At 50.7% G+C, this 26,683-nt stretch overlaps 1 protein-coding gene and 1 long non-coding RNA gene across 20 annotated transcripts in view; one reads left to right on the forward strand and one right to left on the reverse strand.

The window, feature by feature from the left end:
* EHMT1 (euchromatic histone lysine methyltransferase 1) overlaps nt 1-26,683 on the forward strand; it is a 116,463-nt gene that overhangs the window by 71,107 nt on the left and 18,673 nt on the right. For 16 of the 18 annotated variants that reach the window (XM_069031579.1, XM_069031591.1, XM_069031590.1 and 13 more), the window contains 14 exons: nt 3,591-3,768; nt 5,339-5,475; nt 6,164-6,352; nt 7,004-7,084; nt 9,108-9,228; nt 10,988-11,119; nt 13,898-14,043; nt 16,974-17,117; nt 18,838-19,064; nt 19,700-19,864; nt 20,912-20,994; nt 22,262-22,368; nt 24,230-24,352; nt 26,514-26,615. In XM_069031579.1, the coding sequence (XP_068887680.1) occupies nt 3,591-3,768; nt 5,339-5,475; nt 6,164-6,352; nt 7,004-7,084; nt 9,108-9,228; nt 10,988-11,119; nt 13,898-14,043; nt 16,974-17,117; nt 18,838-19,064; nt 19,700-19,864; nt 20,912-20,994; nt 22,262-22,368; nt 24,230-24,352; nt 26,514-26,615 (1,935 nt within the window). The remainder of the gene's footprint in view (nt 1-3,590; nt 3,769-5,338; nt 5,476-6,163; nt 6,353-7,003; nt 7,085-9,107; nt 9,229-10,987; nt 11,120-13,897; nt 14,044-16,973; nt 17,118-18,837; nt 19,065-19,699; nt 19,865-20,911; nt 20,995-22,261; nt 22,369-24,229; nt 24,353-26,513; nt 26,616-26,683) is intronic. The other 2 variants (XM_069031593.1, XM_069031594.1) reach the window with 1 other exon arrangement.
* Nucleotides 22,668-25,274, reverse strand: LOC138119575 (uncharacterized). 2 transcript variants are annotated; one of them, XR_011155541.1, is made up of 4 exons: nt 25,156-25,274; nt 24,962-25,066; nt 24,320-24,434; nt 22,668-23,435 (listed from the first exon to the last, which is right to left on the reverse strand). It is a non-coding gene; the product is annotated as an uncharacterized lncRNA (long non-coding RNA). The 2 variants fall into 2 exon arrangements; XR_011155542.1 differs by lacking the exon at nt 24,962-25,066.

Genomic DNA, 26,683 nt, shown 5'->3' on the forward strand with positions numbered 1-26,683 from the left:
ATATATATATATATATATATATATACACACACACACATGAGAGATCTCTTCACCTCTTTCTGGGAATTCTTGCTCTTTACCATTGCTGCACATGGCTCCAAGTAAATCTTTATCTCACAAGACTTAATTTGATTTAAAAAAACTTCGACCACAGTTGCCATGAAGCAGTCACATTTAGCAGTTGTCATGCAGCCTGCTGAAGATTTTAAATTTATTTCTGTGTTGTAATTACAGAGGGGAAAAAAAAACCCAAGCTAATAGCATACTACTTTTTAATTTAAAAACTGTTTTGTATTCCTTCAAACAGCCTGGCATGTCCTGAATATGAATTCCTGATGTTTTTTGAGTAACAGCACCTTTTATCAGAGACCAGTTGCAAACCCCTGCACTTACAGGACACAAAGTGCAGCCCTTGTTTACACTTGTGTCATATCTGCCTGTCCCAAGCTCATTTTTCTAATTTTAAGTTAGAAATGGAAAGCATTTGGAACTTGGGAATTCTCAGAATAATTTGTAGCCCACAGTTACTGTTAACCTTTAGATCTATAAACTCAGGACTTTTCAGAGGTATAAATAGTGTTGTTGAGACTATTCTTGGCATACTGTACCCTGTACTCCTGACGTGCATTTTTTAAGAGGTAGAACAACTGGGAGCAGACTCAGGAGTGATCCAAGGTCCAGAAAATGATCCTATGGGCACTTAATTTGCTCATTCTTTTAAAATTATTGAAGAGAAATTTAAAAAAAAAAAGCAGCAGTTGGTCATAGTCCATAAGTATCTCCTGAGAGTGAGAGGTTCTGATGAGACAGGGCTTTTTAATTTAGTTGCAAAAGCATGATGCATTTAATTATTTGACAGTGAGAGCAATTAAGCATTGGAACAACATATCAAAGGCTGTGGTGGATTTGTCATCTTTGAAATCGTTAATCCAAGACTTGCTGCCCTTTTTAGAAAAGCTGTGGCAATTGAGCCATAAGTTATGGGCTTGATGCAGGAATCATTGGCACTTTGATGGCCTTTTGCTGTGGGTCATTTCTGATTATCATTAGAGCTTTGCTTGGCCTGGCTCTGCCAGCACCACACACGTGGCAGAGCCTAATTAGGGGAATCAGCCTCTTCCCAGTTTGTTCCCAAGGTCACATTGCTTGAGAGCAGTGGCTGAGGGTGCCTGTCTGAACCTGAGTGCTTTTATTGCTTCCTGCTTTTTATTCCGGCCTTGCTTTCACCTGGATTCCTCTTTCTGTTTGGGTTTTTCAGCTGTTGCTTCACAGGTCCCCGTAAGAAGAGTTCTCCTGCAAGTGGAGCAGCACTTAAACCTTGGAATCATGGAATGCTGTGGGCTGGAAGGGACCTTAAAGCTCATCCAGTGCCACCCCTGCCATGGGCAGGGACACCTCCCACTGTCCCAGGCTGCTCCAAGCCCCAGTGTCCAGCCTGGCCTTGGGCACTGCCAGGGATCCAGGGGCAGCCCCAGCTGCTCTGGGCACCCTGTGCCAGGGCCTGCCCACCCTCCCAGGGAACAATTCCTTCCCAGTATCCCATCCAGCCCTGCTCTGTTTCAGTGTGAAGCCATTCCCCCTTGTCCTGTCACTCTGTGCCCTTGTAAAGAGTCTCTGTCTTGTAGCTCCTTCAGGTACTGGAAGGCCGCAGTGAGGTCTCCCCAGAGCCTTCACTTTTCCAGGCTGAACAATCCCAGTTCTCCCAGTGTTTCCTTGTGTTCTGCTGCCTGTGCTCCTGTTTTGCTGGAGCAGCTCTGCCCAACGTGCCTGCTGTACAGCTGGATCACCTGTGGGATAAATCAGAGGACAAATCCAGTGTAAAATGTCACGGCAGAGGCAGCTTTTACCCCACTGGCTGTTGATACTGTGGGAGAGAAGGACAAGCAGTGACTTTGTTTCAGGTTCCTCCATGTGTTTCCTTTGCTCATGTCAGGAAAATTAATCCACCAACACCAGAGGTTTATGTCCAGAAAGGAGACAGAGGAGTCCTGTTACTTTATTCGAATAAAGGGAGAGGCCATGGGGCATTCCAGTGAGGTCTCTCAGATTTTTGGAGGGCGCAGCCTCCTTTTTATCCTGATTTCCTGACTGCATTTTCCTCTCTCTTTCCCCATTGGCTGAGGTACTCAAGAGGTACAGACTTCCCAAAATGCCTAAGGTTCCCTTCTAATGTACAACCCCCCTTTATTTTAATTATTATGGAATTTATGGCTCTTCCCATTGTTTCTTTCATCTCTCAATATCCAATTTCATTTATCAGCAGACCTACAGTTTATTTGTAAAGACAAATCTCTTTCTTTCCATTCATCAATCACTGGAATCCTTCCCATTGTTCCTTTTATCTCTCAGTACTAGTTTTATCTTCCAGCAGGCCCACAGCTTGTTTGTAAAGACAAGTCCCTCATTCCTTTCACTCACCAGGGACCTCCTTGCTGGGCTGAAACAGGAAGATGTTTCAGTGAGCTGGGCTGAGGGGCCTTGCACTGACCTTGACTTCCCTTTGCCACACTTGCCACAAAAGGCACAGGAGTAAAAGCACCATTAAACCAAGCCATGACTGTTTAAAGAATAAACACAGATGGAAAAGGGAAACACAAATACAGGCTGGACCTCTCTGTCTGAGGCTTTTAGGGAACATAGAATGGAGTTAGACACTCAGGAAGGGAATTGTTTCCTAAATTAGAGGAGAAAACATTGAAGTAACATCAAAAGCTGAGAAATGGCACTCAGGGACGTGGTTTAGTTGTGGACTTGGCACTGCTGGGTTAATGGTTGGACTTGGTGACCTTAAAGGTCTTGTCCAGCCTAAATGATTATCTGTGGAGCTGCAGGAACCCTTCTTTCATAACCAGAGGTGCAGGATGAGACTTTGTATTGAGTTCAAGCTCAGATCAGAGCAGGTGTGAGAGGCCATGGTGCCTGAGAGGGGCTGCAGGAGCAACTACAGAATTCCTGTAGTTTGCAGCAGGAGCTTGGAGCCTGTCTGGGGCTTGGAATAGCAACAGCTGGAGTGGGAATACGTAGTTTAAGGGCAGCTTGGACAGGTGTCTGTAGATGCACCTGCAATGTCACACAAAGAGCTTCTTTGCCTGTGTTTGTCGTGTGCTGGGCTAGAGGGGGGAGCCTTTGCTGAGGCTCGATGGTGCCAAATGCTGTCCAGAAGGAAAGATCCCTTTCCTTTGCTGCCTGCTCCTCCAAAACAGCTCTCCATGAGTGTTCTGAGTTTGCTTGTTGTGACAGCCACACTCAGGGCGTGTTCCAGGTGCATTGGTTGTGTTGGTTCCTCCCTTCCAGAGCCACCCAAAGCTGTGTAAACAGGGTCTGCTCCTTGTCATTACCTGTGCAGGGTCACCTGTCACCAGCACAGCCTTCAGCCAGTGAGGGACTCACCTCAGCCAGGCTGGCAGTATTTGGGCAAAGCCCCCTGACGTGCTGGAGGACGGGCTGTGTGCTTCTGCTGGGAATGTGTGGTCCTACCTTCAGATGAAAGTGATTATGGTCGAGAGAAAGGAATTGAAATTCATTTCCTAATTTTTTAAAAATTACTTATTCAACGCAGAAACTCAATTTGACTGCCTTTTGTTTTCCAGCATGCAAGTAAAGACCCCAAAGATGGGAGAGACAGCAGAGATCAGAAGGAATCCAAGGAGAAGGAGTTTGAGAACATGCTGGACTTCGTGAAGCCGTTGTCGTTGCCCTCTCTCCCGGGCCTTCACCAGTCACTACCTCAGAACCAGAGCTATGTGGCCACCACCAAGTCGCAGACAGGTAAAAAGGGAAGGGTTGGAATGTTTTAATCCTCAGTAGCACCCGCCTCCCAAACCTGTGGGTGGGGCTGAGGAGATGAGGAGGTTAACAAGGACTAAAACCTCTGTTAGCACCTTTTTGCCCCTCAGTCCCCTCCAGGGTTCCCCTCCCTGCTGCTGTGCTGCCACAGCCCTTGTCTGTCAGAGTTGTCTCTTCTGAGAAATCGTGTCCCCAGGCTCCTGCTGCTCCCCTCTGGGTGCTGGACAGGGGACATTCCTGCAGTCCCCTGCTGAAGTCCCCTCCCAAGTGAGGGGAGCGTTTCCTGTGCAGTCCTTGCTGCCCCACTGTGTCCTGGCATGCAGGATCCTCCCCCAGGTGTGCTCTGCCAGGCTCCTCTCGTGCCTCTGCTAAAACCTTTCCTTAGAGGGGACACTTCACTCCCTTTTTCCTCTGGGATATTCTGAAGATTTCTAACAACTCTGAAGGGCTTTGAATCTCACCACAGCTGCTTGGCAAGAATTACAGCCTTATAAATAAAATTAATTTGGTTCGCAGAATTGTTTTTAGAGGTCTCTTCATAAATTTTGGTGAAATTTCATTATCATGGAAGATGAAGAAATGCTTTCAAGGGACAGGCTGTGCAAGTGCAAACAAGACCAGTGGTGCTGAAGCTGGCTGTTCCTAAAAGAGCCTGCACCAAGCATCCTTCTGCTGGGCATTCACCAAAGACAGCAGCAGGCAGGGAGCTGTGATGTCTGCTTTGATTAGAAGGCCAAGAGGGAGATTTAACAAATTAAGACCCAATCTAAAGAGTGAAAGGAATCAAACAGGCTTCCACAGTAGGTGTGAAATGAGGTTAAATGGCAAACAGCTCTTAATGTAAGGTGCCTTTTCCTTTTGTGTTCTTCAGTTATTGTCAGATTGCTTCCATTGTCAGTCGGTATTGTTGGCCTTGCAGTCTCAATTTGAGCAATTGGATTCCATTCAGCCTCCTACAACATCAGCAGCATGGCCAAATGCAGGATAATTTAAGGATTTGTGTGGTGGTGGAGGGGCCAGAAGGAGTGTGCAGAGGGTACTCAGAGTTTGGGAAGCTGTGCAGCCCTGGCAGGAAGCTGTTTGTGTGTCTGCACATCCGTGTGTGTCATCTTCTGCTTGACTTGTAAATAGATGGTTGGAGTGGGAGGTTTCCTCAGGTCGTGCCCTCAAGTGTGATTTCATAGAATCACAGAAGGTTTGGATTGGAAGGGACCTTTCAGATCATCCCATTCCGACCCCTATGCAGGGACACCTCCCACTGTCCCAGGCTGCTCCCAGCCCCAATGTCCAGCCTGGCCTCGGGCACTGCCAGGGATCCAGGGGCAGCCCCAGCTGCTCTGGGCACCCTGTGCCAGGGCCTGCCCACCCTCCCAGGGAACAATTCCTTCCCAGTATCCCATCCATCCCTACTCTGTTTCAGTGGGAAGCCATTCCCCCTTGTCCTGTTACTCCAGGCCTTTGTCCAAAATCCCTCTCCAGTACAGCCCCTGCTCTCTATCCCATCTTTTCATTCCTGAGCAAACTTTGGGTTCCTTCTGCTTCTCTCTTCCAGCTGCTGCAGTATCTCGGAAGAAAAAACGGAGAATGGGAACCTATAGCCTGGTTCCCAAGAAAAAGACCAAAGTGTTAAAACAGAGAACAATGATTGAGATGTTTAAGAGCATAACTCATTCCTCTGTGGGTGCCAAGGTAAGGGCAGCACTGAGCCTGCTGCACATGTCTGTTGTCAGTCACATGTTCCTTTTCCTGGACCAAACCCACGTGGAGATGCAGGGATGTGCTGCTTTGGGAATGACAGCTTCAGAGTGGCTGCTCACATACCAGCTCCTAAACAAACCTTTTCCAGTGAGTGTTCCCCTTCTGGCCTGTGAATCCTGGGCAACTGGAGAGATTTCAAGGTTGCCCTTTTTTGTTTTGGTTCTCAAGGTCTCGTGTTGCTGCTTGAGGCTGTACAGAAAAACACTTGGTTACTTACAGAAGTTTAGACATGGACTCACTCCTGATTAAATTCTGCTTTTGCTGCGACCCATGCCCTGAAGTTTTGGTCTTAAAATGCAAGGAGAGCAGTGCTAGGATTTCGAGGAGTGATACAAAAATCCCAGTGTGATATAACTTCCCTTCCCATTCCCTGGGAACTTTCCTGCACCCCTGGTGGAGCTGCCCCTCCATGTTTGAGTGGGGTTCTCCTCCCCTCATGCCCTGTGCAGTCTGGAATGACTCCTTGTGGTCGCCAGGTCCAACAGGGTGAGGTGACACATGAAGGGGCACAGAGCCAGCTGTAGAGCTCCCAGCACAGAGCAGATCTGGGATGGATCCAGCTGCTCTGTCCCAGGAATTGATGTTGTCCTTGTGTCTCGTGTGCTTGGGCGACTTGCAGAGTGACAAGGAGCTGGGGGATGGCAGCCCTCACGTGAACGGGGAGAGCATAGATGTGGACTCTGAAGAGGAGGACTCGGATGAGCTGGAAGAGGAGGACGATCACGGAGCAGATCAGGCGGCCGTGTTCCCTGGGGATGACAACAGGACCTCCAAGGACAGCGCGTCCGACGCAGACAACGCCAGGAAGGTGATTCCCATGCCCTGGGGAGCAGGATGGAACACTGCTGGGCTATCAGGGATAGGAGGGCCATGCATTGAACTAGTTTCTAGGTTTTTTTCCTCTGCAAGATGACAGAAGGATCAGCATAGGTAGAGAGGTTCTTTGGTGACCATTTCCTGCTTCCCATTGCACCTGTGAGGGTCTTCCCACCTCCCCCCAGTTCCAGCCCTACACAGGTCTGTGATCCACTCTGCAGAACCCCCACTTCGTGTGGTTCTGGGGTTCACTGAACCAACAGGAGACATCTTCCCAATCTTGCTTGGGAAAGCACTAAAATAATTTAATTAGGGTTTTTTTCCAAATTTTGATACGTTATACAGTCATGATGCTGGTTTGGGATTATCAAGGAAGTTGAAATTTGGTTGGGAAACTTTATTCTGGAGTAGAATTTTTTTTTCTCCCTCTACCATCTCCATGGATTTTCGTTGACATGATTGGAACGTGTTGAGGTGCAGCCTTGGAGCTTCTGCCCTGTTTGCATGTGCAGGCTGAGGCTGGGAGCTGGGAGAATGCTCTGATGGATGTGGGGCTCAACAGGACGGGGCAGGGGGGGATGCTCTGTTTTGGGACACCTGACCTGATTGACTCCTTCTGTTCTCGGGCAAATGGCGGCTGCAGATCGATGATGGCGAGTCTGAGGAAGAACAAGAGTCTGTAGAATCTGGGGAAGAGGAGGAGGATGGAGACGAGTCTGACTTGGTAAGCTGGGCTGCTAAATGTGTTTTGTGGCCTGTTGATAATAATTTTTCCCCTTTGCACCGCTGCCAGAAAGGGAGAGAGAGAGCAAAGGCAAAGCACTGCAGTTTCAATCCTCCTTGACAAAACTCATTCTCTGAAACCACCCACACACGGAGTATTGTTTTCCACAAGGTGCTTAACCCTGATCCGTGGCACAATTAATTGCTTTCTGATGCTAACTAATGGGCTTTTGTTGTTTTCAACAAGGTGTTGACTGCTTTTAATCATTTGAATGTTAGCAGAGGTGTTGAAGGGTGCTTGAGTTCCTCCAGTGTACAGTTGGCAGGTGCAAAGCTTCCTTACCAACCTGAAGTTCTGCTGGGGTGGGGTTGTTCCCAAACCCATTGGCCCAGCCTAAATTCACTGATCCTGATGAGCAGCTCTTTCCAGGGAGACAAACACTCCACAGACAGGCAGACAGACACACACTCTCCCTGGGACCTTGGTTGTACAGCACCAGGTCAAGCCTGTCAGCAGCTGCTGGGGATTTCTACTTTTTATTTTTAGACGGTTGGTGAAGAGAACCTGATGGGTTTTTTTAATTTAAATTGTTTGTTGATTATCTCTGTCCTCCACCCTCCCCTTTCCTTAAAAACTGTGCTCCTTTTCCACAGCCTCTCAAGTTTAAGGCACCCCAACTCTTCAGTCACCTTGAGAAAATTCTTGGCTTCATTTTCTTGGTGTTTTCCTTGAGCTGAAGGTAGAATCATACACACAAAACACATCAAGTGAATCACTGAAGCTCTTTAGGGTCTTGCTCCCTGTGCTCTGACACTCCAGCAGCCTGGGAAGAGCAGGGGCTGTGCAGCCTGTCCCTTTTTTGGGTACCTGAGGCCAGTCTGTCATGTGAGCCCACACCAAAGGGTTGTGCTGGGACTCACATCCCAACTCCCAGCTGGGATCCCCACATCCTGGACAGTGTTTGAGCTCTGCTGAGTCACTCAGCTCCCAGACAGGACTGGCTCACACACAAACCTCTCCCCCACGAGCAGAGTGATGCAGCTGGGGTAAAGCCACGTGCTGAGCCCACACTCAGGGATTTTGGGGCAGCACAGACACCCCAGAGAGCCAGGGCTCAGCTCCACGTGTTCCCTCACGGGGAGAGCAGGGCCCTGCACAGCTTCCTGTGGAGGTAGGGCCTGATCCAGCTGCTGGTAGTGGTACCAGGAGGTTTTTCCAAGGCTTTGCTGGCAGCTGGATAATCATCAGGAGCTGACAGTTTCAGTCTGAACATGAATTTTATGATTGATGCATTGAACCCTGGCAGGGTTGGGGTGCCTGATTCCCGTTCTGCTGTTGACTTTGAAACCCTGCCCCACACAACTGAATTTTTTTAAACCAAGCCCCAAAGTCTGTTGAGATTCATACATGTGGCTGAATCCTTGCTGCATGATTGGTCTGTGCTGCCCTGTGCCTGGCTCAGGGAGGGGGCTGCTCTGCTGCTCTAGAGTTCAGTTCCCCTGGGTCCACCCCAACCCTCACAGGTGGCTCTTCAAGTGCAGAACGGGTTTTTTTGTGGAGAAATATGAACATTTTAGTTTGAAAACCCCTCTGCCAGAGTTCAAAAGCGTTGGGACAGCACTCTGAGGCACAGGGTGGGGTGTTTGTGCAGGACCAGGAGTTGGACTTGGTGATCTTTGTGGGTCCCTTCCAGCTCAGGATATTCTGTGATTCTGTGATTTTACAATTTTTTTGGGGGGAGAAGCTGGGAGTATGTGTGTGCCTGCCCACTTGCAGTGCTGCTCATGAGCGTGGTGTGAGGGCCTCCATGGAAGAGAAAGTGCAGCCTGCCCTACTGAACTGACAGGAAATCCACCCACACGTGTGCCTGAGTTTCCTTTTCAGTGCTATAAAGGCCTCTTAACACCCCTTGGTTTCAAACTCCTGGTCCTTCTCACACAACTCGAGCTGGGTGAGGGCTGTTCCACAAAGGGACCCTGGTGCCACCATGCCTGACGTGCACGTGGCCTCTCTGGTCCTTCAGAGCTCCGAGTCCAGTGTCAAGAAGAAGCTGCTGAAGAGGAAAGGGAAGACGGACAGTCCATGGCTGAAACCCACCCGCAAGAGGAGGCGGAGGAATAAAAAGAAACAAGGTGGTGTGCTAGGTAATTGATGGGGTTTCGTGCCTTAATTCCACCCCAATGAACCTTCCAGGTGCAGGGCTCACTCTTCCTTCCCGAGGTTGGGCTGTGAACTTGCCTCTCACTGGCAGGAGCTGCTGGTGTCACTTCAACAGCAGAACATGTGGCTTTGTCCTTGGCATGCTGGAGGAATTTTACTTTGTTCATGAAATCCCTTTATTTTAGAGTATCCAAAAAAAGGCCTCATGGGGCTTCTAGAGAGGAGGAAGAGGAATTTTATATGGGTAGATAGTGACAGGACAAGGGGGAATAAATGGCTTCAGACTGAAAGGGGGAAATTGAGGTTAGAAATACAGGAGAAATTGTTCCCTTTGAGGGAGGTGAGGCCCTGGCACAGGGTGCCCAGAGCAGCTGTGGCTGCTCCTGGATCCCTGGAAGTATCCAAGGCCAGGCTGGACAGGGCTTGGAGCCACCTGGGATAGTGGAAGGTGTCCCTGTCCGTGGCAGGGGGTGGAACGAGATGATCTTTAAAGTTCCTTCCAATCCAAACCAGGCTTTGCTTCTGTGACCCATGTCCATGTGGACTCCTGTCCCATGAGCTCAGGGGAACATGTTTAGATGAAGAAGGAGATGAAAGAACCACCCTGGAATGGTGCTCCATTGCTTTTGTGTGGATGTTTGTGCAGCTGAATGGGATGTGCAGCTTGGCTTTGCTTCTTCTGGAAGCACCACAGTGTCTGGGATGAGCTGCCTCGGGCCCATCTCAAGTGTGGGTGTTGTTCAGGGGGTCACTCTTGTTTGTGCCGAGCCACCTGGCACCAAAGAAGGTTTCAGTGAGCTCTGTTGGAAGCTGAGAGGTGAGGAGAGCCAGGAGTGCAGGCTGGATGTGATGATGCTTCTTTGGGAAAGATAACAGCATGGGAGAGATGAAGTGGATAGTGCAGCTGTGCTTCCAGCCTCATTGCTAAAGTTTCATACATCCACTGCCACTAAAGGGTTTATTTTTATTCTTCTGGGCTCACTAATTCCGTGCAAAAAGGTCATTTTTGTGTCAGCAGCTTTTTGGGACTTTTGAGTGAATTGGTTGTTCCAGGCCCTGCTCTGTGCCTGGGCTCTGTCAGACACCTGGCTTGCTCCTCTTCCTCCCAATGGCTGTAGGGACCCTCGATCCCTGTCACTGCAGATACCTCATTCTGCATTTCAGATGCAGGCTGGTTCTCTGCCCCTCAGTAAAGCTGGGAGCTGGTCTTAGAGAGTGACCAAACCCTCTTGGCTAAGCTGGACTGGGAGAAACAAACCAGGAGAGAAAGCGAAGCCAAGGGAGTGTGAAGAGACTGAAAATTCCCTCTCAGGCTCTAAGGGGTCCCCCAGAATCTCTTCCCAGCAGCAGCTCTGTTCACATAGAGCCACAACTTGACTTTTATGTGTTTCCCCTCCCTTTAAGCTGGGTGTCACCTGTCTCATCCTCCTCCTGAGGTGGCTCTGCATGGCTGGCCTGTACCTGAGCCCTGCACAGTAGGTGGGGGCAGGAGGATGCTCAAGCCCTGCTTCAGCCCTTCCCTGTGCCCTTGCAGAGGCAGAACTCGGCTCATTTATTCTCTTTTCTTGTCATTCCCTGCCTGGGTGCAGGTGGAAGCTCAGTGTGGCCAGACCAGTGCCCAGCCATGTCCCGTGTGCCCAGATGTGTTCAGGGAGCCCCCACAGCCCGGGCCTGAGGCACGGCCTCACGGCCTCAGGGTGGGTTTACCTGTGGGCTCTGTGTAAATCCCCTGTTCCCATCCAGGTGCTGAAGCCTATAAACCCTCGCTGGGCAGCAGGGAGGGCCCCGGCCAGGAGAACAGCATGGAGTACATGGAGGTGTCCCTGGATTCCCTGGATCTCCGGGTGAAGGGGATCCTCTCCTCGCCAGCAGGAGGTGAGTGCTGGGGCTGGGGCTGGGGTTGGGTCTAGGTTTGGGGTTGGGGCTGGGGTTGTGGTAAGGGCTGGTTTTGTGTCTGGATTTGGGTTTGGGGTCAGGGTCAGGGCTGGGTTTTGGGTCAGATTTGGCATTGGGGTTGGGGCTGGGTTTGGGTCAGGGCTGGGTTTGGGGTCTGGCTTGAATTTGAGTTTGGGGCCAGGTTTGGGGTCAGGTTTGGGGTCGGGTTTGAGTTTGGGTCAGGTTTGGCATTGAGGTTGGGGCTGGGTTTGGGGTCTGGCTTGAATTTGAGTTTGGGGCCAGGTTTGAGGTCAGGACTGTGTTTGGGGTCGGGTTTGGGATCGGGTTTGGGTTTGGAGGCAGGTTTGGGGTCAGGTTTGGGGTCAGCTTTGGGGTCGGGTTTGGGTTTGGGGTCGGCTTTGGGGTCCCTTTGTTCGGCGGGCGGCGCCGTGCGGGGCCCCGGCTGCCCCCTGGCGGCCACAGAGCGCGCGGAGCAACGGGAGTGGGGTGGGATTGGGATTGGGATAGGGATGGGGATGGGGATGGGGATGGGGATAGGGATGGGGATGGGGATTGGGATAGGGATGGGGATAGGGATGGGGATGGGGATGGGGATGGGGATTGGGATAGGGATGGGGATAGGGATGGGGATAGGGATGGGGATGGGGATTGGGATAGGGATAGGGATGGGGATTAGGGTGAGGATAGGACTGGGATAGGAATGGTGGGGCTGGGATAGGGATGAGAATGAGGACAGGGATGGAGTTGGGATAGGGATTGGGATGATGATAGGGATAGGGATGAGGATAGATACAGACTGGGGTACATTGGGGATGAGGATAGGAATGTGGCTGGGATGGGGATGAGGATAATGGTGGGGATGGCATTGGCTGGGGTAATGATAGAGATAGGTCTGGAGTAGGGATGGGAATGGGGCTGAAGATGAAGAAGAGATGGGAATGGGGCTGGGCTTGGGTTGAGGATGAATGTAGGGTGGGGCTGGGATAGGGCAGGGATAGAAATGGGGATGGATTTGGGATGAGGATGAGGCTGGCGATGTGGATGAGGATAGGGATAGTGCTGGGATGGAATGAGGGTGCAGAAGGGATCCCAGTTCCAGTGGGGCACATTACCTTGGGAATGCACTCACCAAGGGTCCAAGGCACTGCCCCAGTCCCCTGTCCCACTCAGCAGCTCCCCTCCACTCCCTGAAATATCCCCCCAAAATCGCTGCTGCCTCAGGAATGTCTTGTTCAGCCCTGGGAAGAGCAGGGACTGGAGCTGGGCCCTGGGTGCTCAGCCCCAGCTGCTGCTCTCCGTGCTGATCCAGCATCCCCTGGCTGGATCCGCCCGTCTGTCCCCACTGCTCCCTCAAAGGTTGTGTGGCTCCTTTGATAGAGCCACATCAAAGAGAGGGTGGGAGCCTTCCCCGCCAAGGGAGGGTCAGGAGGGACGAGGGATGCTTTCACCAGAGCCTGTGGATGTCAAACAGATTAGGGAAGTGACAGCTCGGAAGGCGAGCAATGAGCTTTGTGATTTGTGCTCCCAGAGAAAACTCTTAAACCTTTAAGATCTTGACAGGATTTTACATGAAAACGGCAAGGGCTTTCCCTGGGCTTGTGTGTCTTGAAATATCCCTTTGCTAGGCTTGGGCTTGCAACTCGTTGGCCAAATTCTGTGAATTTCTGTGATTCTGTGATTCCATAAAGGAGTGAATTCCTGTTGGCATGAAAAGGGCTTGTGCTGGGCTGGTGGGGTCAGAGCCATGGGCAGGGTGCTCTGGGGGAAGGCTGCCATTGCCAGGGCAGCTGAAGAGGAATCTCCCCCAGGGATGAAGTTAAATCTGCAAAACCTCACAGCAAGATAACTCTCCATTCAAAAGCTTAAAAACCAGCAGCGAGCTTCCTTCTCAGTGTGAGTCAATCCCGTAGCAGTGGGTAGGGAAAGCTTGGGATGCTTCAGGGTGAACCAGCCCAAAGCCCAAAGGCTTCTGTGTTGTAAACAGTGCAAAGAGAGAGTTTGGGGCAGGACTGGAAGAGGAGGGTAGGACTGGAATCAACCCCTTTGTCACTAGGCCAGTGTTTTGCAGCCAGTGGTTGATTTCAATCCAGAGGAACCGCAGGAATATTCCCAAAGTGACCCCCCTCGAAAGCCCTCATCCACCTTTTCACAGGTTTGTAAATGTTCAACATCTGAGTGAAAGAGATGAGGAAAAGGCAAGAACATGGGAGCATCTTGCTGCTTCCTTTTCCCTGGTTTGTTCTCTTTCCAAAATAAATAATTCTTGGTTGGCTGAGACCAAACAGTCCCAAGAATTTTGTTTTCCCATCTGTGTAATCAGCCTTTGGAAACAGGAGTTTGTGCTTTCCTGATCATCTCTATTTATCACTTCACACTGCCTATTCAAATTCCCACCTCCGGGTGGTTTCCTACAGATTTCCTGGTGCTGGAGCCCAGTGTTGTGGGGAGGAGAGAGAGGCTGATAAAAACCTGCACCTCACTGCTTTGCCTTCCTGAGGTTTTCTCAGACTAAACTGATCTTAACTTACCACTCTTGATTTCAGCACAGTCAGCTGAGTGTGGCTGGACTTGGAGAAGCACAGGAGGCTTTTGCAAACTCCAGCTGGTGTTCAAGGGTCTCTTTTACAGGGCTAAAGCCTTGAGAGCATTTCAGGACATGGAATGGGAAGAAGTCACAGGACATGGCTGGTGTGGATGGACTGAATCCTTTCTTTTGGAAGAGGATTTGAGTTGATTCCCTGGTTTCATGTGCCCCAGGTCTCTCCAATGGCCCTGAAGCAATGGAAGTGGATGGTCTCCAGGAAGTGCCCCTGTGTAGCTGTCGAATGGAAACCCCCAAAAGCAGAGAGATCACCACGTTAGCCAACAACCAGTGCATGGCCACGGAGAGCGTGGATAACGAGGTAGGAGCCTGTCCTTTAGCTTCCCACAGCCTTTCCTGCCGAGGACAAGGCCATAAAGAGTGAAAAGCTGTGCCAGGAGCACGTGTGGGGTCACACAGGGACTCTGGGCCTGCTAGACTGGGACCCTCTGGTGTGAGGAATGGCAGGGCCAGGGTCCCCCTCGCTCAGCTGAGGGCTCCAGCACTCTGTGCCTGTCTCAGCGCCGGGGTGAGGCCACTGGGAAGGGAGTGGGTGCTGTATCTGTGCTGGGAGAGGCTCTGGGTGGGTCTCTCTGGCTTGTCCTGGCCTGTGTGGCTGGATCTGGTTGGTGTAACATTCACACTTGAGGCCGAGTGAGTTAAAATACATGAACCTGCATCAGAGGGAGCAAATCCAGTCAAGGATTGGAGCTGGTTTGCCTTGACCACGAAGGAACTGCTGTAAACCTTTCTGTGGCCAGGTGTTGAGTTTCAGGAGCTTGGCATGGCCTCTGCTGCCCCAGCCTTCCTCTCTCCTCCTCTCGTTCTCTCCCAAAGCTTCCATGTCCTGGCAGCTCTGCAGCCCCAGGTCTGACTGCCTGACAGGGGTTGCACTCGATGCCTTTGGGTCGCTCACAGCTGGGCTGGTTGGGCTCTGCTGGTTCCAGAAGTGTGGAAGGAAGTGGCAGAAGTGACTCCATTCCAAAATGTGGGAAGTGAGAACTGCAGGACAGGGATGCACTTGATGGATTCTCCTTTTACTGGGAGGTGCTGGGGTTTCTTTTCAGCTTCAGCCTCACTGCAGCTCTCTCACACTCACTGGTGGTGGCACAAGGAGTGAGAACATCCCTAGTTCTCCTCTAGGATCCCAGGAGAAGGGAGGATGGAGAGACAAAGGGATAATCAGGTTTGTAGACCAGCTCTGTTAGTATGTTAGACCACTCTGTTAGCGTGTGCTGGAGAGAGGAATTTCCAAAGAATGGCAAAATTGATTCATCAAAGAGAAAATGTCCTGGGAGACATCTCTGTCCAGAGAGAGGGGGGACCCCAGGGTTTCTAAACAAACTCAAGGTGTGGGAAAGCATTCCTGCTCCTGGCTATGGTGGGTTGACAGTTCTGTCCCTGGATAAATCACAGGGAGGAATAGCAAAGGCCATGCTTTATGTTAGATTCTTTTTAATAATGGGATAAGTGACTCAGAGATGTTATAGGAATATTTTATGTGTGAACAGTGGCTTCTCCAGACTGTCATGTCCTTGGAGAGTGTTATAAATAGCTATGAGCACCCTGCTGCACTCTTTAATGGTTGGAAAACAGCAATTAATCACGTTGAACTTTTTTTAGAGTTTCTAACAAATAATAAAGTGTGGCATAGTAGTGCAGGGTCTTCCTCACATGGGTGGCGCAGCTTTCCACTTGTTAATGGCATTTCCTCAGCTCAGTAAAATTCCTCCTCAGGAAAAGATCCATGGTCCCCTCGTGCCACCCCTGCAGCCCCCGGGGTCGGGGTGGTGACAGGGATCAGTCTGGCCAAGGTGTCCCAGCCACAGGAAGGCTTTGCAGCTGGAATTTGGGAAAGTTGAGTTGGAGATGCTGGGGTGAATGGTGAGCCTAGGTTAATATCCATTCTCTTTTTCCACAGGGGTGTTGCTTCTGCAGGAGTGGAATTAAAAAAAATTAGAGAGGAAGTTTAGTTTTGTTGAGAAAAAGCAGCAAATCCTTGGCTGGAGCAGAGGGACAGTCTGTGGCACTGAGTCCCTGACTCAGTCATGAGGACAATAAACTCTGCACCTTCCCTGCAAGGGACATTTCCTTGGAGCAGCCTCTCACTTTCATATTCCTAGTTTATAAATCTCCTTTGCCAGGTATTTGGGGAAAGCAGGATTATTATCAAGGGGAGCTTGAAACAGGATTCAGAGAGTGCTGTGTCGTGCTGGCAGGTGACAGCTGGGCTGGGACAGTGTGGTGGCTGCAGGAGGTGCTGATCCCTCTGTGCAGCAGAGCAAGGAACACTGGCTGGGAACAGGGAACCCCAGTGATGGAACCTGCTGCCAGTGGCAGGACAAGGTGGGGCATGAGAAGGCCTGGAGTGATAGGAGAAGGGGGGGATGCCTTTAAGCTGTAGAAGGGCAGGCGAAGATTGGATATTGGGAAGGAATTGTTCCCTGGGAGGGTGGGCAGGCCCTGGCACAGGGTGCCCAGAGCAGCTGGGGCTGCCCCTGGATCCCTGGCAGTGCCCAAGGCCAGGCTGGACATTGGGGCTGGGAGCAGCCTGGGACAGTGGGAGGTGTCCCTGCCCATGGCAGGGGTGGCACTGGATGGGCTTTAAGGTCCCTCCAACCCAACCATTCCATGATTCTGTGATTCTCTGATTTTTAAGCCCAGAGCTGTAGATTGGTGAAATCCTTTGGAAAACCTGCTCCAAACACGACTTTAGCTGAGCTCTCATGAAAGCCTGGCTCTCCATCCCTGTGGTCTGGGCAGGGGCCAGTGCTGGAACCGGCACAGACGATAACTTCTCTGGCAATGAGGAGCAATTATTTTTCCCTTTATCTTGCTGTGACTCCGACTTCTGAGCAGTAACAAGATTTAGTGCGTACGGTCTCGTTCTCTTGGTCACTGACACCCGCTCTTCCTGGCAAGAGGAGAGTGTGTGTTGTGTGAGTCAGGCCCCTGGGACTGCCCCTTCTGCTGCTTGGCTGTTGCCTATTTCCAGTTATGATTTTGTTGTCGTTGTTGCAGGGAACAAATGACTCGGGGTGCACATGCATGTTAGTTAGTAAATGATGCATTCCTTCCTGAGAGCAGCTTTCACAGCTTCCTGCTGCACTGCTAATGCTCTCTGGCACACAGCTGAATTCCTGTGAAAAAGCCAGGCCTCCTCGAGGCAGCGTGCAAAATCTTCCTCCGCACAAGCACAGGGAGTGTTGTGGTCTCCAGTAATTTCATTTCCTTTAATTTCTCCTGTTCCAGCTGGGCCGATGCACAAACAGTGTGGTTAAGTATGAACTGATGCGCCCGTCTAACAAAGTCCAGCTTTTGGTGCTGTGTGAGGACCATAGAGGGAGGATGGTGAAACACCAGTGTTGCCCTGGCTGTGGATACTTTTGCACTGCAGTAAGTCCGTGCTCTCAATCTAGGGAAGGGGGTACCTGTTGCAGTAGCTGGAAGCTGAAGGTGGAGATGGTCCCTAAAGGGGTTTCCTGACTTCCTGGCATCAGCCCCACCTCGTTCCACAGCACATCAGGAGGTGTTTTCAATAGGAATGTGTGTGAGGGTAGCTGAAATCATCAGCTTTATCTTCCTGGAGACCCCCAAGGGGTTCTACCTAAGGGATTTCACATGCTGGAAGTGTTGCCTTTGGAATTTCTTTGGAACAAGGGTTTGTTGTTTTTCTTTCTGTGTACAGATCAATCACATCAAAAAATGTCTTAGCTTGGTTTGTAAATGAACCTGTGCCCCCACCTCTGTGTCCCCTCAGGATGGGGATCCTGAGTGGTGGCACTGGACCGAAGCAGTGTTGGAGATCTCAATTAGATCAGATATTAGGAAGATTAAATATTAGGAAGAAACTCTTCCCTGTGAGGGTGGGCAGGCCCTGGCACAGGGTGCCCAGAGAAGCTGCGGCTGCCCCTGGATCCCTGAAGTGTCCGAGGCCAGGTTGGAGCAACCTGGGATAGTGGAAGGTGTCCCTGCCCATGGCAGGGGGGTGGAACCAGATGAGATTTAAGGTCCCTTCCAACCCAAACCACTCTGTAATCTCCTGCTGCTTCTTCCACCTCTGCCACCGAGGCTTTTAAGGGACTTGGTGCAGTCCTTTAGTGGCCAGTGTCCTGCTTTCCCTGTGGATAAAGCTGAAAGGCACCAATGGAGGCCTCACGGAGTGATGATGAGGCTTAATTGTGTGATGCTGGTATTTTCGAGATGACTCAAGGAAAGATGCTGCAGTAGTCTCAAGTGTTATTGTAGTAAATGGAGCCATCCTGGGTTTTCCTGCTGAGTCAAAGATCATTTAGAAGATAAAATCCTCAAAACCCTTCAAGGCATTTTGCAAAGCTGAAATAGAGTTAATTAGATGGCTTGGGAGGACTGAATTCAGGAGAAGAGGGGGTTTGACTGGCCTTTCCTTGCACTCTCTCACATCTCTCAGTGCTGTGTCCTGGTGCACAGAGGTGAACCTGGAGTGTTTGTCTGTGCCACCCATCACCAGCCCAGAGCACAGTAGGGCTTCAGGCAGCACTGACACCACAGGGCAAGGAGTTCTGGGGTCCTGCACAGCAGTTGCAGGGACTTTGCTAGAAAGGGAAAATAATTAGAAGAGGAATTGCCCAGTTTGTTGCATGAGCAGACAGCTTGGTTGGGTTAATTAGGCTGGTCCAGGCAGAAGAGTCACATAATTTGGGTTACAGTGGGGTCAGCGACAGATTCTTGCAGGTTCTTGAATGCTTTGTGTACAGCTGTGTTTTAGGTAGCTTTAATGCTGGCTCAGCACAGGTCTGAAGTTTTCTTTTCTGGTTTTGGGGGCGTCCTTACAGTGCACTGGCACTTCTAGAGACAGAAGCGAGAACTTCAAGCGTTAGAGGGAAGAGCTGGAAATTGGGACTCCTTTGTTCTGTTTCCCAAGCACAATTCAAAACCTTGCTTTGCAGTCCTTAACCAAGTGAGTTTTTCCCCCTTTACCTTGATTTTGTTCTCTTCTAAAGAAGTGGCAGTGCTTGCTTTACTGTACTGGACGCAGCAGGGCCGAGAGAGGTGGTGAGAGGAGTGGCATGGAGCGTGTGAAGGGGTGAGGCACGGCCCGAGCCGGGGCTGAATTCCTTCTCTGTGGTTTTTTAAGGGCACTTTCATGGAGTGTCAGCCCGAGAGCAGCATCTCCCACCGCTTCCACAAGAGCTGTGCCTCGCAGGTGAACGACACCAGCTACTGCCCACACTGCGGGGAGGAGGCCTCCAAGGCCAAGGAGGTGACAATAGCCAAGGCTGACACGACCTCCACGGTGTCCCTGAGCTACGAGCAGCAGAAGCCGGCGGCTGTGGAGGGCAGGGCCGACACCACGACGGGGAGGTGAGCTCGGGAGCACGGGGGGATCTCAAACCTCCAGGCTCTGATTTGAATGTTTGGGCTCCTCCTGACGAGCCAAATGCTGCCTGCGCCGGCTCAGCTGCAGGAATCCGCAGGGGTGTTTTGTGTCACTCGCTGCCCCAGAGCTGAGGCAGAGGTTCTGGAGGTGGGAGGGTTCAGGAGTTAAACCATTCCTCTCTCTTATTGCTAGGAATGGAATAATAGTGGGATTAGTTGATGTTGCCAGGTTTGCTGAGTGGCAGAGATTCCCATCTGCAGCTCCCGACTTGCACCCGTGAGCACAAGTGCAAAGAGAGGAGGAAAGCACAAATCAAACCAGCCCTGTGTTGCACGGTGCTCTGACTTCCCATCCCTTCTGGCCTTGTTTAGGTGGCTTTAAGACTTGCCCCACATGCCTGGGTCTCCTGTAGCACAGAGCACATCAAGATGTAATCACAGGGCAGTGCAGTTCCTTTCTGGGGCAAGTTCTTACCGTAAAATATATTGGTTTGTGTTTTGATTTCAGTTACACTTATCTGTATTTAAAATGCATTTGCTTTCCTTTTTTGGCATAAGAGAGGCACTGTTGTGTATTTTTAATGGTTGTGCTTTGGCTGTCTCTCATTTTTCCTCTTCAGTGGCACTGGGATGAGGTTGTCAGAGGAAGACAAGCCAGAAAGTTCGGCTGCTGAAGGGTTTGACATGGCTGGGTCTTCAGTTTTTCCAAAGCCTACTACTAGCTTGACCCAGGGACCAGTTAAAGAAACTCTGGAAAGTGCCCTGATTGCCCTGGACTCTGAAAAGTAAGAAAAAAACCCATTGGGTCACTCCAGTTCCCAGCAAAGTTGCTTGGCCTAGAGAAAATGAGATTTAGCTTCTCTGGATTTTGGTCCAGCTCAGAGCTTTTATTGTTCACTTTGCTCATTAGTCATCCCCAACAGATTTGGGAGAACTGTTACAGCTCTAAATGTCTTATTGATTACTCTGGAGGATTTAGTTTTTCACTGGCTCTTCAGCTGCAGCTGTAACTTCTGGAGGCTCCTGTTCACAGCAGTGAGACCCAGAATTTGTTGCTGAGCAGCACTGAACAGATCCAGCCCTCATTGGAACAGGGCTGGCTGGAGCTGGAGCTGGAAGTTTTAAGACCTCATTCTGGAGACTTGTTTTTCTGGAGCTGTATCAGAGAATCACAGAAGGTTTGGGTTAGAACTGACCTTAAAGATCACCTTGTTCCACCCCCTGCTGTGGGCACAGACACCTTCCACTATCCCAGGTTGCTCCAAGCCCCAATGTCCAACCTGGCCTTGGACACTTCCAGGGATCCAGGGGCACCCTGTGCCAGGGCCTCCCCACCCTCCCAGGGAAGGATTTTTAATATATTTAATCCTAAATTTCCCCTCTTTCAGTCTGAAGCCATTCCCTGTGTCCTGTCCCTCCATCCCTTGTCCCCAGTCCCTCTCCAGCTCTCCTGGAGCCCCTTTAGGCCCTGGAAGGGGCTCTGAGCTCTCCCTGGAGCCTTCTCTTCTCTGGATAAACACCTCCAGCTGTCCCAGCCTGGTTTCAGAGCAGAGGGGCTCCAGTCCTGGGAGCAGCTCCGGGGCCTCCTCTGGATTCACTCCAGCAGCTCCACATCCTCGTGCTGGGGATCCCAGATTTGGAGGCAGCTCTGCAGGTGGGGTCTCACCTGAGTGGGACAGAGGGGTAGAACCCCCCCTCCCCTGCTGCTCACGCTGAGGGATGAGCCCAGAACTCCCTAGGCCAGACTTTGTCACGCCCATGGGGGAGTGACATTCCTGGCTGTTCTCCCTGGGGATTAATTCCATTAATTCACCTTTTCCCCCCTCCTGCAGGCCCAAGAAGCTGCGGTTCCACCCGAAGCAGTTGTACTTCTCTGCCAGGCAAGGGGAGCTGCAGAAGGTCCTGCTGATGTTGGGTAGGTGCCTCCTCCCCACGCCAGGGCCCGTCTGGCAGCACTCCCAGCTCCTGCCAGGCAGTGCCAGCGGCCACTTCCCAGCATGGCATCACGTCACATTCCCACTGCCCCCGGGGAGTGGAGCTGGAGCAGAGACACTCCTGCAAGGGATGTGTCATTGGAAAGGGCTTCATCTCCCTGGGAAATGTGCACTGTTCCCCACTCGTGTCTGCATTTGAGTGTGGGTTTATCCACACAAGCTGGTTGTGTCCGCAAAATGACCTCCATGGGGTTTTTCCCATCCCCTCTCCATGCAGTGGATCCATATTTGCATCCAGTAGAGAGGGAAAAGATGGGAGTCAGCTTAAGCCAAGACCCATCAGCAAGAGGGCAAAAAGGAAGAGCTCAGTCCATGGGGTTTGTTTTGGGGTACAGAGCTGCCTGTCACCAGATGCCTTTGAGCTGCTGAGCTTGTTTTTACCAAGCAATATTCCCCAGGAATCTCCCCCTCTGAAGGACACGATGTTTCCTCAGGATGCTTCCTTTCCTCTCTGGTACTTTGCTGTACATTTTTGGACGCTTTCTGTTCTTGCCCTTTATCAGTTCATTCTTTTTTTTTTTTTTTTTTTTTTTGTCTAGCAAGTGTTTGCTCCATTGTTCCTGTCTTCAATAGCACAGAAATGTTACTCATTGATATTTAACTACAGCCTCATCATACACAACGTGTTATCATGCCCAGACATCTTTGTCTGGCTGTCAGCATCATCTGTCAGTCTCTGCACAGCTGTGAGAATCTCTGGCCAGATCCTGAGCCTGCGTGGACAAATTCCATCCATGCTGCAGCTCTGTCTTTGCAGGGGTGCAACAAGGATCACTGACATTAATTGCAGTTAACAGTGCTGAGACAGAGGCCAGGTGGTGCCAACCCTTTGCTGTTCCCAATTTCTGGGTTGCTTTAAACCTAGCAGTGATTTTTTTTTTCTTTTATCCTCGTGTGGTGTTTGTTGTTTTTGAGACTCCGAGGGACGTGGCCTTTGGAGATGTAGCAATGCCTTAAAAAGGTATTGAATTCCATGGTGTTTCTAAGCCCTGGGTTTGAGGGCTGTTGCATATTGAATGTTCAGGGGACTGCCCTGGGAGCTTTCGGGTGAAATGTGCACTGAGACGTGAGCAGGGCTGAGGACGGGCTGGGAACCCATCCTTTAAAAGCCTGTGGCTGAGACATGATTCTCCTGTTACACTTCAATCTCTGAATTGTGGTTGAAAGTGTCTCTGCTCTGTTTTGCAGTGGATGGAATTGACCCTAATTTTAAAATGGAGCATCAGAGTAAGAGAACCCCTCTCCATGCTGCTGCCGAGTCTGGCCACGTGGACATCTGCCATATGCTCATTCAGGTCTGTCTGCACTTCCAGTCCTCTGTACAAGCCATTTGCTGTGGGCTTCGGTCTGCCCCACGTGGAAATCAGCAGTGGAAAATCCCTCCTGTAAAAAACCTCCTCAATGCCAGGGCTTTGCTGAGGGAGGAGTGGGGCATAGTAATGGGAGGGTTTGGAGGACACAGCTGAAATCGTCCTTCTGGGCTGTTCTCCAGGCAAGGAGCAGGGGAAGACTGGATGCAGGGCACTGTGGGGCAGGTGGGGATCTGTGCCTCAGCACAGCCAGAGCTGGGCACTGCCAGATGTGCCAGCACAGCCTGCTGCACTGCCAGATGTGCTGCCAGGCTGCAGGGGATCTCCAAGCTCTTTGTTTTGACCTCCAAGCCAGGCTGCTCTATGTGATGAGGGCAGTGAGGCTCTGGAGCCTGGCAGCTGCCAGGCCCTGCCATCCCTTCTGTCAAAACCTGAGGAACTCCAGCAGGATTTTCCTCTGCAGTGTGAATGTCTCACCTGTGGAAAGAAGTGAAGGGATGATGCAAGTTCAGTTTCTTGTCTGGGATTTGGATTCTGACTGAGGGAAGATGGTCAAAGCTGTAGAGATGTTGTTGAGCCTTCTCCAAAACGATGTGAAGAAGAAAAAGAAGGATTAAAAAAAGTTACAGTTTTTCTTCTTTGTACTGGTGTACCTGCTCTGGAGTGACTGGAAGTGTTTTGTTTACCCTGTGGGATTGGGAAACCTTAAAGGGCTGTTGAGAAGGCAGCAGTGACAGGCCCTTGGAAATGATCCTGCAGGGAGGGTGCATTTCAGCACCTGGAGCTGGAGGCTTTCAAGTGCTGTTTGAAGGCAGCAATGGCTGCTCTCACTGAGATTACTGCATGTGAAGACAGTGGAATGAGGAAAAGGAGCAAAACTTGTGAGATACTACAAACAATTTAATTATCAGTAGGGTTGGTTTGTTTCCAGAGTGCTTCATCTTCTCTCTCCCTGATGTCTGGTTTCTGCACCAGCCAGTGTTTGGCTGGGCATGGCCCCAGCCTGTTCCACGTGAAATGCCTCTCCTCTGCTCTGCTTCAAATAGCTCTGGCTGTGCAAAAGAATCAAAACAAAGGAATTCAGTGGGAGGCACCTGAAAGCAACTCCTTGTGCCAGGTGAACCTGAGTCAGCTGCTGTGAACAGGTCTGAGCCTCACACACACACACACCTGCCAAGAGCTGTGTGCCTGAGACCTTCTGGGTTTGAGTTTTGGGTGGTTCCTGAGCTCAGCCCAAGGGTTAAAGCAGGCAGGATAACCTGACAGAGCCACGGGTTGGAAAAGAGTGAGGTTTTGGTTGAAGGCACTCTGGGTTGAAGTGAACATCTCCTCAGAGACCTCTGTGGAAATGGTGCCATTGCCTTCCACAGGAATATTTGGCCAATCCCCAGGATATTTTTTACAGCTCCTGCTTCTGTTGCAATCAGCAAGTTGTTCCTACTGCTTGTGACATTGAGAAGAGCTGGTTGTTTTAGTCTAAATGATAGACCAGGGAAAACAAAGCTGCTGCAAGAAGGAGGAGGCTGATTCTTCCAAATTGTTACACAAACAATATCTAGAAAGTAGGAGTACAAAATCTATTAATAACAGGAGTTATTTAATACCAGCTGTTGGCTTCCTTACAGTTCCTTCCTGGCTGGGGAAGGCAGGAGAGGGGGCAGGCAGCGTGTGCTGTTTCCAGAGCAGGTGGGGTTGCACTGCCTTCTTTCCTGGTTTTATTTCTCCTTTTTTTTATTCTTTTTTCCTCTGCTTAATATGGCTAAATTTCAGGAAAAAGTCTTGTTATTAAATCCCTACTCCCACATCCTTCCTGTGCTAATTGGCCTTGTCCTTGGCCTCCCAACAGGCTGGTGCTAACATTGACACCTGCTCCGAGGACCAGAGGACCCCGCTGATGGAAGCAGCAGAAAACAACCACCTGGAAACTGTGAAATACCTGATCAAGGCTGGAGCACTTGTAGATCCCAAGGTAGTTTATTCCTTATCTTTTTCTCCTGAGGAAGCCTCTGTCCAACATTTCTTCCTTGGAGTTTTGGGTGGAAGTGCCCAGGCTGAGGAAAAATGGGCTGGGTTGTCTTGGAGCGAAGGCTGGAAGTGTCATAATCTCATTTTCCTGCTGGCCATGAGCTGTTTGGGGCAAGTGTTGCCACTTTGTGGCACCAGCTGTCAGGGGGATTTGATTTCATAACTCTTAGTGTTACAAATCTGTTGCAGTGGAGTTGGATTTCAGAGTTCCCTTCTCTGTAGACTCTAATAATGAGAATTTTGGGGTGATGTTTTAAAGTGGGCTGGTAATTAGGTGCTTGCCAAGCCAGGAAAAATGACAGAGGAAGCTTTCCTTTCCAAAGGACTGATGTGTGGATTCTTGCAGTCACACAAGTGGCAAAGCTGAACCCCATCTTTAAACTCTACCCCTTAATTTAAACCAAAACAATAAAATGCAGCTGTCTCTTTGCCTTTAGCATGCTCTGGTTGCATTGCAATCTTGGAAAATACACAGATCATTTATTAGTCACATAAATCAAATGCTATTTGGAGCACAGGAACCCTCCCCATGTGAACTCCTTATTGTCACAACCTGCTGCTCTTGGCTGGGTTTGGGAAGGAACTGGCAGGATTGCACAGGGTACCAAGTGCTGCCCAATCCAAGCCTTAAATGGATCCTTGGGAGGCTGGTTCCGAGCTGGGAAGGGGGAAAGGACAAGACAGGCACGTGTGGGTTCATGCTGGCCACTGTCCCAAACGTCTTGGAGCAGCCCAGACATCTCTCACCTGATTTATTCCCGTGGAAGAGAAGAGAGGGGAATTTGTGCTTCTGAAGGTAAAGGGAAGGAGATAAATTCTGAGCTTGCAAAAGCAAACTAGAAGCCTGAGATCACATCTGAGGACTAGGCTGGTTTATTATGTTAATTAGTTTCTTGTGCCAGCTCAGGCCTCTGTTTGAAAGCAGCAGTGTTGGTTTGGAAGCAGCTCCAGCTGTTTCCATGGGAAATCCAGCCCTTACCTGGGGCAGGTGTGTGTGGAGCCCTGGGGCTGCAGGGGAGGGAGCTGGGTGGGGGCTTCCCAGCCCCCAGGGTGAAGCTGTTGGTCCTGTTACCAGGATGGAAAAGCCCCACTCAAAACCTGAAGAGATTTTACAATAAAATCTGCCTGCTCTCCCAGGGCTGAGGGGCTGTGCTTGGCCCTTGCCAATCCAAGGGGAAAGCTGTAGACTTATTCAGATGGAGCAGGCATTTACAGGGGTGGAGAAACTCCTTCTGTGTCCCAAGGAGCCTCCATGCTGCAATCCCTGACCTGAGATGTCCCCTCCTTGCTCAGAGAGTTGTTCCCTCACCCTGCATCACATCAGCTCCATCCCAAAGCTCTCACCTCCAGTGGTGCTTCCAGGGATTTAGCTGGAAGGAGTAGTTTGGTTTTCAGTCTTTTGTTTCATCCTCCTGATTGCCTGCTCTCCCAGCCTTGCTCTGTGCTAAGCTCTTGGGATGTAAATGCCTGATAAAATCAGGCTGCAGCCAGAGAGATCTTTGGTGTGAGGGTGGGAGCATCTCCATCATGACTCACAGCCTGTCCATCTCCTCCAGACCTTGTATTCCCAGCTCCCAAAGGCATTTTTCCTTTCAAACCTCGAGGTTGTTTTTATCTCCTGTCTGGGCAGATGGCTGTGGGCAGGCTGGGGACAGACACCACACCCCTGTGCCCTGCTGCCAGGTGCTGGGATAAGACCTTGGGCTAACAAAACCCAGCAAAAAACCTGGAGAAATGGAGCATTTCAAGTCGAGACAAGGCGACTTTTCTGATGTAAAGTGCAAACTTTGCCTGCGTGAGGAATTTCTGCTTCCCTTTGGCTCTCCAGCACATGGAGAGGAGTGGGGAAGGGGGCATCGCTGCCAAGACTTGGGGCTGGTACCTTTGCCAGGCTTTGCAAAGCCCTTTGCACTCTCAGCCTCCTTCTCCGCACAGGTGGCACCTCTTTGGTGTGAAGCTCCTGAGCTCTGCTCAGTGCTGGCCCTGGCTCCTGCTCTCTGCCCTCCTGCCAGTGGGCTGGGGGCTTTTGGAGTTCTCTGCTCCATCTGGGAACTTCTCTGCTGTTCCTGAGCGTCCCTGAGGGTTTGTTCTGTGCTTGTGTGCAGGATGCCGAGGGCTCCACGTGTCTGCACTTGGCAGCCAAGAAGGGGCACTATGACGTGGTTCAGTACCTGCTCTCCAACGGGAAGATGGATGTCAACTGCCAGGTGAGGCCTTCCCTGGGCCAGGAGCTGCTTTTCCCAGGCCAGGGACTCCCTCAGCACTGTGCTGTCTG

The sequence above is a fragment of the Aphelocoma coerulescens genome, chromosome 17 (genome assembly GCF_041296385.1).
Source record: "Aphelocoma coerulescens isolate FSJ_1873_10779 chromosome 17, UR_Acoe_1.0, whole genome shotgun sequence".
Taxonomy (NCBI): Eukaryota; Metazoa; Chordata; class Aves; order Passeriformes; family Corvidae; genus Aphelocoma; species Aphelocoma coerulescens.